Genomic DNA, 8,935 nt, shown 5'->3' on the forward strand with positions numbered 1-8,935 from the left:
ATTAACATTTTGTGATGGTATCATTATCTGCTTTTAGTGTAAGTTAAATTTGACTTAGATGATAGCAACGCACGCACGCACACACACACACACACTTTTTAGAAAGGGGAAGTTTTTACGCATAAATAACTCAATTATTCAGACTGGCAGTGGCTTATCTGAAAGCTGTTGTGATTGTTCTGCATTTTATTTGAGGAAATTGAAAGTCAAGTTAACAGTGATCTTGTGACTGAAACCTACTTTTAACACATCCGCTATTGAGAATCATCATATTCTTTCATCTTGTTCTCACAGCATCCACACATGACATAGCTATGGCATCTGACACAGCTCTGGGTCTGACAGCATTCACCTTGCTAGTTCTCTCCCTGCTCCACCAGTGTGGCCCTCACCCACTCACTCCTCCGAATAATGGACTTCGTAAGTGTCGCACCAACTTGTCCATTCCAGCCCTGGAGGTACTCCCAGGCGGGGGATGGGACAACCTGAGGAACATGGACATGGGTCGAGTCATGAACTTCAGCTTCTCCCAGTGCCAGACCACGGAGGATGGATTCTACCTCATCCCGGATGAGGTGTTTGTCATCCCACAGAAGCTCACTGGTGTGGAGACCAATTCTGAGATCATCAACACTTGGCTGGAACAGCGCAGCTCCACGTCTTTCTCAATCAACTCAGACGTGTCCTTCCTCTCCGTGCTCAATGCTAAGTTCTCCGTTGAGAATCAGCGGGTGAAGACTCACCAGGTCCATGGGAGCTCTTTCACCGCTCGTGTACAAGTGAGTTTCTCCATAAAGAAACAATACTTTTTTTATACAATTATTTATCTATTTAATATCATATACATTCATCTCGGCAATGATAAAAAATTATTCATGTTTTGACATAGTTTGTAGTAAGTCTCCCTTACTAGATTTTAAAAAGAGAGTGGAATATCTATGTATCCATGTCGTGTTATTACAGTAATCCTGTCCTGGCTTTCTGAACAGTCAGTACTAGATAGTGTACCTTTTCTTAGTATAGTTTGATCTCTAGATTAGCAATTAAGGACACCAAGCCTCAATGTTATTTCCTGGTTAAAGGTGAAATAAAAAAAACTGATTGCTCCCTTCCAGGTGCGTAACTTCCTATACACGGTAAAGGCTCACCCTGACTTCACTCTGGATGGCCGCTTTGCCCACCAGGCTGAAGAGATCGCAGACGCAATAGAAAACAACCAGACTCGACAGGCAGTGTATTTATCTGAGAAGATGGTGTTGGACTATGGAACCCATGTGATAACAAGTGTTGATGCAGGGGCCGCCTTAGTGCAAGAGGACTATCTCCGTTCATCTTATGTGTCCGACAGTGAGACGGCGAAGTTCTCTGTTTCGGCATCGGCAGGTCTTAACTTCTTTGATAAAGTCAAATTTGACATTGGCAGCAAGGACACACAAGAGACATCCGAGTCACATAGTTATCAGGGCAACATCACCTACTCCATTATACAGAGCCATGGTGGGGCTCCCTTCTACCCAGGCATCACTTTGCAGAAGTGGCAGGAGAGCACCAAGAACAACCTGGTGGGCATCGACCGGGCAGGACTGCCTCTGCACTACTTCCTCAACCGGATTACCTTCCCCGATCTCCCTGAACCAACCATCGGCAAACTGGCACTGTCTGTTAGTCAGGCCATCCAGCGCTACTATACCGTTAACACACACCCTGGCTGCGTTAAACCAGACTCCAAGAACTTCAACTTCCAAGCCAATATGGACGACAGCTCCTGCGAGGGTCCGGCCACCAACCTCAGCTTCGGTGGGGTGTTTCAGCAGTGCACCAAGCTCACTGGGGATGCAGACCCAATCTGCCAAGCCCTGGCTCAGAAGAACCCCGACACAGGCTCTTACTCATGTGGTCAGCCCTACAAAGCCACCCTGTTACGCTCTGAGGTGAGAGAGGAGAGCTACAGCTCGTATGAGTGCCACAGGCATTGCCATGGCTGCTGGCTGCTTTTAACCTGCTGCGACAATATCTGTGGAGATTCCTACCATGTCCGCTCCGCTCGCATTGACACCTACTGGTGCTCCACCAATGAGACAACCCCAGAGTACTCAGGATACCTCTTTGGGGGACTCTATAGCCCATCCCTGTTGAACCCTCTCACCAAAACTAAGAGCTGCCCTCCAAACTTCAACATTCAAATGAAGCTTCTGTCCAACGGTCTGATGATCTGCTTGAGCAATGACTATGAGACTTCCACCAGGTTTTCAGTCCCCTTTGGAGGCCTGTTCAGTTGCCAGTCTAACAACCCCCTTGCACAGGATCAACCCCGTTGCCCTCCCCAGTTCAGCCAGCACCTGGCTACTGTTAGTGATGGCTGCCAGGTGCTCTACTGTGTCCAGTCTGGCTTGTTCACAGGTGGCCAGCTGCTGCCTGTACGCTTGCCACCTTTCACTCGTCCTCCACTGATCAGCATGACTGCCACTAACACGGTGGCTGTGATGACCGAGGGAGATCGGGCGTGGGTCAGGGTGGGACAGACCAAGATGTGGAAGCTGGCCAAGCTGACAGAGATCCAGAGTATGGTGAAGGTGTTTGATCCAGCCTCGGGACAGATGACAGGGGGGCAGAAGTCTGGTGTGGCCTTTGGAGTAATTTGCTTGGTTGTCTTGGTGGTGGTTGGGGCTGTGCTGCTGGTGAGACGGAGGAGGGTCTCAAGGTTTGGGAGGGAGAGAGGATATGAGGAGATCCACAGCGAGGGGCAGAGTGAGGGAGGTGTGGAGAGTCAAGAAGAGCAGGGCTCTGAGACAATGACCCAGACCCTGTTGCCATGAGACCACATTCTACACAGTTTATATATTAAGAAGAAAACAGCTTTGAGATAACTGTGCTGTATTGTATAATCAACCTCTCACTCTTGCTTTCCCTTTACGATCAATAATCTCAAATACTGGCTAGGTATAAGATGGAAAATGTGCACAAATTTACTGTGACGCAAATGATTTAGAACAAGAAACCAACATGTTGGCAGCTTCCTGCCTTCACCAGGGATTTACTACACAATACATTAGCACACAACACAACACAACGCAACACAATACAACACAATACCACAACACAATACAACACAACACAATACTGTTAATGAATGTATGGCAAAAAGGGTGAAAAAAATCTATTGACCTATTTGTGATGTTTTTAGTTGAATGTTTATCCTGTGGTTTTGCTTTCTCTCTTTCCATTGAGAATGTTTATCCTGAAATCGACAATGATTCAACAGCATTATAGTTTTCTGTTATAACGTTTTAATTAGCTTGTGTATGTTTTTGGACATGAAAATAAAACAACTAACACAATATTCATTGAAGTTTACTCATCTTGTGAAATGTCACAAATGTCACAGCTGTACTTTAAAACAACAAGGGTTCGCTAAAGGACATTATAGTCTGGTGACCTCTAGCGTGTTTTCACAGACCTCGCAGTCCCCCTCAGAATATTTCTTCTCCTTCAAAAGTATTTCTGTGGGGAAGTGGAATACATGCATGTACATGTAACCAAAGCAGGTCACATGTATATTTTATCAACTGTATAATCTCTCAAGACTCAAAGTGAGACTCATCATTGTCATTTTTTAATTTAATTTTTGTACAATACAATTGCCTAATTTGCTATCACAACACATATCATCTTAAATCTTCCCCAATAAAGCCTTCCTAATATCCCCCTGAACATAAAAAGACAATGAAGAAGCTGAGGACAAGGAGTTGATTTTGTTATTAGTACACAGACAGACATAAATATACAGTCACACACACACACACACACACACACACACACACACACACACACACACACACACACACACACACACACACACACACACACACACACACACACACACACTGAGCTTTCCGTAAAGAGGCAGAATGCCCATGCCACTGAGTCTTGTGAAAACCTTCCCCCACACTCATCTGGGCTTCATACTGTCAGCTTGTGCACATCAAAACAAAACCACTCAGTCGTGGAAATCTGTCTAACCCCAGGAAGAGAGGCCTGGAGCAGGGGAAGTCCCTTAGCCACACAATGGACTTGACATTCAGCACAGCGAAGAAGAGTTCCCCACAGAACCAGATCTAGGACCAAGTGTTTTTCGGTTCATAGTTTCTTATGGATGTCAGGAGGAAGCAGCAAAACAATATTTTGTGCAGCAGCAGGCATTTCTTTTACAAGAGAAGACGGGTGTGGTGAAATTCCAAAGGCAAAGCACTACTGCTCACTGAGAAGAGAGGGTGAGACGAAAACAAACGCAGTTGGATGATTAAAAGGTAGGAGTGCGTGTCGGCGAGTGTACACACGGTTCTGTTTCCACGACAGCTGCAGGCAGAGCTGCAGTGAGATTTTGTGCTCCACTTAGCCTTTCAGTGTGGAGGGGGTTATTGGTGTGCCCTCATTTAGACACAAAACAAGAGTAGACCAATATACAACAACACTGTATATTATCTTTGATCTTTGGTAATCTTAGCCCCGTTTGTGAATCTGTATTTAATGTATGTTATTTGTAACACTTTTCTAGAAGGAGCAGAGGGGCTATGGAAGGGGGACTATGGAAGAGGGGCTATGGAAGGGGGACTATGGAAGAGGGGCTATGGCAGAGGGGCTATGGAAGAGGGGCTATAGAAGAGGGGCTATGGAAGAGGGGCTATGGCAGAGGGGCTATGGAAGAGGGGCTATGGAGGGTTGCTATGACAGAGGGGCTATGGAAGAGGGGCTATGGAAGAGGGGCTATGGAGGGATGCTATGACAGAGGGGCTATGGAGGGTTGCTATGACAGAGGGGCTATGGAGGGTTGCTATGACAGAGGGGCTATGGAGGGTTGCTATGACAGAGGGGCTATGGAGGGTTGCTATGACAGAGGGGCTATGGAAGAGGGGCTATGGAGGGTTGCTATGACAGAGGGGCTATGGAGGGTTGCTATGACAGAGGGGCTATGGAGGGTTGCTATGACAGAGGGGCTATGGAGGGTTGCTATGACAGAGGGGCTATGGAGGGTTGCTATGACAGAGGGGCTATGGAAGAGGGGCTATGGAGGGTTGCTATGGCAGAGGGGCTATGGAGGGTTGCTATGGCAGAGGGGCTATGGAAGAGGGGCTATGGAGGGATGCTATGACAGAGGGGCTATGGAGGGTTGCTATGACAGAGGGGCTATGGAGGGTTGCTATGACAGAGGGGCTATGGAGGGTTGCTATGACAGAGGGGCTATGGAGGGTTGCTATGACAGAGGGGCTATGGAAGAGGGGCTATGGAGGGTTGCTATGACAGAGGGGCTATGGAGGGTTGCTATGACAGAGGGGCTATGGAAGAGGGGCTATGGAGGGTTGCTATGACAGAGGGGCTATGGAGGGTTGCTATGACAGAGGGGCTATGGAAGAGGGGCTATGGAGGGTTGCTATGGCAGAGGGGCTATGGAGGGTTGCTATGGCAGAGGGGCTATGGAAGAGGGCCTATGGAAGAGGGGCTATGGCAGAGGGACTATGGAAGAGGGGCTATGGCAGAGGGGCTATGGAAGAGGGGCTATGGACGAGGGGCTATGGCAGAGGGGCTATGGAGGGTTGCTATGACAGAGGGGCTATGGCAGAAGGGCTATGGAAGAGGGGCTATGGCAGAGGGGCTATGGACGAGGGGCTATGGAAGAGGGGCTATGGAGGGTTGCTATGACAGAGGGGCAATGGCAGAGAGGCTATGGAAGAGAGGCTATGGAATGGTTGCTATGGCAGAGGGGCTCTGGCAGAGGGGCTATGGAGGGTTGCTATGACAGAGGGGCTATGGCAGAGGGGCTATGGAAGAGGGGCTATGGCAGAGGGGCTATGGACGAGGGGCTATGGAAGAGGGGCTATGGAGGGTTGCTATGACAGAGGGGCAATGGCAGAGGGGCTATGGAAGAGAGGCTATGGAATGGTTGCTATGGCAGAGGGGCTATAGCAGAGAGGCTATGGAAGGGTTGCTATGGCAGAGGGGCTATGGCAGAGAGGCTATGGAAGAGAGGCTATGGAAGAGGGGCTATGGAAGGGTTGCTATGACAGAGGGGCTATGACAGAGGGGCTATGGAAGAGGGGCTATGGAGGGTTGCTATGACAGAGGGGCTATGGAGGGTTGCTATGACAGAGGGGCTATGGAGGGTTGCTATGACAGAGGGGTTATGGAAGGGTTGCTATGGCAGAGGGGCTATGGAAATATTAAAATAGTTATGTTTTGATTTAGAAGATGTCGTGAAACATCACTCAGCATCTCATTGCATTGTGGAGGCATTTACATTTTTAAAGAATGTAGACACTGTTTACAGTACAAGAAATGATAATGATAATAACCTCTGTAAATTCCAGGAACCATGGCATTCCGAAGTCTCTTCCTTTATACCTTGAGTCTGCCCGTCCTGGTGCAGATGCCCAGCAGCAGAGCCTGTAGGACTGGATCGGGGTCAGAGTGTGAGAAAGCCCCCTTTGTGCCTGGCTACAACCTGGCGGGGGAGGGCTTCGACGTGGTCAAGATGCGTCGTAAAGGGGCCTACGTCATCAACGTCAAAGCCCACCTGTCTGACAACCACACATGTGTTCTCTGTGAGAACCGCTTCCAGGAGGGACAGATCCAGAGGTTGCCTTCTGCCGTGCTGGACTGGCGTCCATTGAGCCGCTGCAGCAAGCAGCTATCCAGTGCCCTGCACCACTCGGTGGACTCCCTACTACGTAGCTCGAGCTCCCTCATCAACAACAACTGGGATATGGACCTGAGGCTAGAGACTTATGGCAAGGCAGTGCTGGGGGGCAGCCGCTCCGAAATGGCCAAGTTTGCCAGATCCCAGCACAGTGTGGACAAGGCCACTTTTGCTACCCATGAGATCAGCTGTACATACTACAGGTAGGGAAGGGCTTTATTGTTGACAGCTGTTTTCTATAGACTAATCTACCTCACTGTCACCTAATATATTCAATATCTATGCTGAGGTGTGTCATTCTATTTGCATGAATTATTACAACGCATATGATATCATTATGACAACTTACTGAATCATTGCAGTATACAGTTTCGTCTATCCTGGTCCCAGATCTGTTCGTGCTGTACTTCAAACATCTATGGTGGGTGTCATGCCAAACATGACCATGACCATGAGAGTTGACATGAGACAGCACAAGCAGATCTGGGACCAGGCTGAGTATTCTCAATGAAAAGGGGTTGATGTAGATCCACGTGCCCCGTTGTTCATTTTCCAGTTACAGGCTGGCAGACCATCCGGACCTCAGCGCTGAATTTGCTAAACATCTCAAGAGACTGCCACAGGAGCTTGACAACAAGAGCAAATTGCTGTACCGGCGGTTGATCGACACGTACGGCACCCATTACATCCGTCAGGTACAGCTGGGTGGTAGGGTGAGGCGCGTCACTGCCTTCCGCACCTGCCTGGCCACCCTGAAGGGCTTCTCCGAGTCCGAGATAAAGACCTGCTTAAATGTTGAGCTGAAAATGGCCTTAGGATTCCTCCCAGCAAACGCGTCCTTCTCCAACAAATGTGATGCCCTCCTAAAGGGGAACATGAGCATGGGTTTCTACCAGGGGTTTATGAGCCACAAGATTGAGGTTCTTGGAGGGGAAAAGTATTTTCCCGATATCTTGTACCACCAGGACCCGTCCGAAGCATACCATAGCTGGATGAACAGCTTGCATGATAATCCAGATGTGGTCTCCTATGCTATATTCCCCCTGCACCACCTGGTTGATGATCCAGAGGTTAGTGCCAACCTGAGGAGCATGGTGACAGAGTACATTGACGAGAACAAGCTTCCTGTAGACCAGGGGGAATTCAAAACCTGCTCCCCGACCCCTAACCTAGATCACAACTGTTGTCCTCTACGGGCCGGACGCGGGACTCTCAGGGTAATGGTCCACAGAGCCGCAGGTTTGAGAGCAGATACCTTCACAAAGACTGATGGCTATGTTAAAATATGGTACAATGGCATGTATGAGGAAACAGATACTGTCATGGATGATAATGATCCGGTATGGAATGCCACGTACAACTTTGGCTCAGTGGAGTTTGGTCATCAGCTGCTGTTCGAGGTTTGGGACAGAGATGTGATTTACAATGACATGGCAGGAAGATGTTTGGTCTTCCCTGAACAAGGAACTCATTCACACAGCTGTCAGCTGAAGAAAGGGGTTCTGCACTTCACTTACAGCTCTGATTGTGACGCCCACTTAACAGGCTATAGGTGTGGACGGTACTCTCCTAGTACATAAAGTGTTGGATTGAAAAAACACCTGGGTCGTATTCATTAGTGCACACCGTAGCAAAACATTTTGCAACGGACACACACACACACACACACACACACACACACACACACACACACTTCTTATTTGACAATAATAAGAGTGTTGGTCAAAATGTTGATGTGTTCCAACCCTGGCCTGTATCAATAATTGGTGTTTATTTTTGAATAAGGCCGGGATTCAATAAAAAGTGCATTTTTGGAGTGTTGCCATTAAAGTCAATGATCCAGTTTCAGTTCACAGAGATCATATTATCGCCAATAGCTGCAAATGTCTGCTAATGTGGAAATAACCTTAAATGTCAAGTGAGCTACAATGTGCAATCGGGGTTGAATCCCGGCCTTAGTCAACCTTTCTTTATTCCTGTATCTATTATATACTTAGAAAACCATACCAATAAAGTAGATGAACATAAGTATTCACGTCTCAGCTTTTTGTTCAGTAATGAACACAACAATGATTTATTGTTTGGTCATCTCCAGGTGAATCTACCATTGTAAAATCAGTTACAACAAACACTGCCATATAATATTTTTTTTGTGCTCTATATTCACATGCACCATCAGGATAAATCCATTTGATTTCAATCACTTCTTGACAGCACCCCTTTTGATTTGAATGAAACCTTCCA

General features: G+C 47.7%; 2 protein-coding genes across 2 annotated transcripts; both read left to right on the top strand.

Annotated features, from left to right (window-relative positions):
• The first annotated feature begins 221 nt into the window (after positions 1–221).
• Positions 222–3,340, top strand: mpeg1.1 (macrophage expressed 1, tandem duplicate 1). The gene is made up of 2 exons (XM_035756451.2): positions 222–779; positions 1,116–3,340. Exons 1-2 carry the CDS (start codon positions 315–317, stop codon positions 2,814–2,816), a joined length of 2,166 nt encoding a protein of 721 aa, XP_035612344.1. The 5' UTR covers positions 222–314; the 3' UTR covers positions 2,817–3,340.
• A 576-nt stretch (positions 3,341–3,916) lies between these two features.
• Positions 3,917–8,716, top strand: prf1.5 (perforin 1.5). Its single transcript, XM_035756449.2, has 3 exons — positions 3,917–4,307; positions 6,363–6,894; positions 7,248–8,716. Exons 2-3 carry the CDS (start codon positions 6,368–6,370, stop codon positions 8,269–8,271), a joined length of 1,551 nt encoding a protein of 516 aa, XP_035612342.1. The 5' UTR covers positions 3,917–4,307; positions 6,363–6,367; the 3' UTR covers positions 8,272–8,716.
• The last annotated feature ends 219 nt before the right edge of the window (positions 8,717–8,935 follow it).

This window comes from Oncorhynchus keta, chromosome 14 (genome assembly GCF_023373465.1).
Source record: "Oncorhynchus keta strain PuntledgeMale-10-30-2019 chromosome 14, Oket_V2, whole genome shotgun sequence".
Lineage (NCBI taxonomy): Eukaryota > Metazoa > Chordata > Actinopteri > Salmoniformes > Salmonidae > Oncorhynchus > Oncorhynchus keta.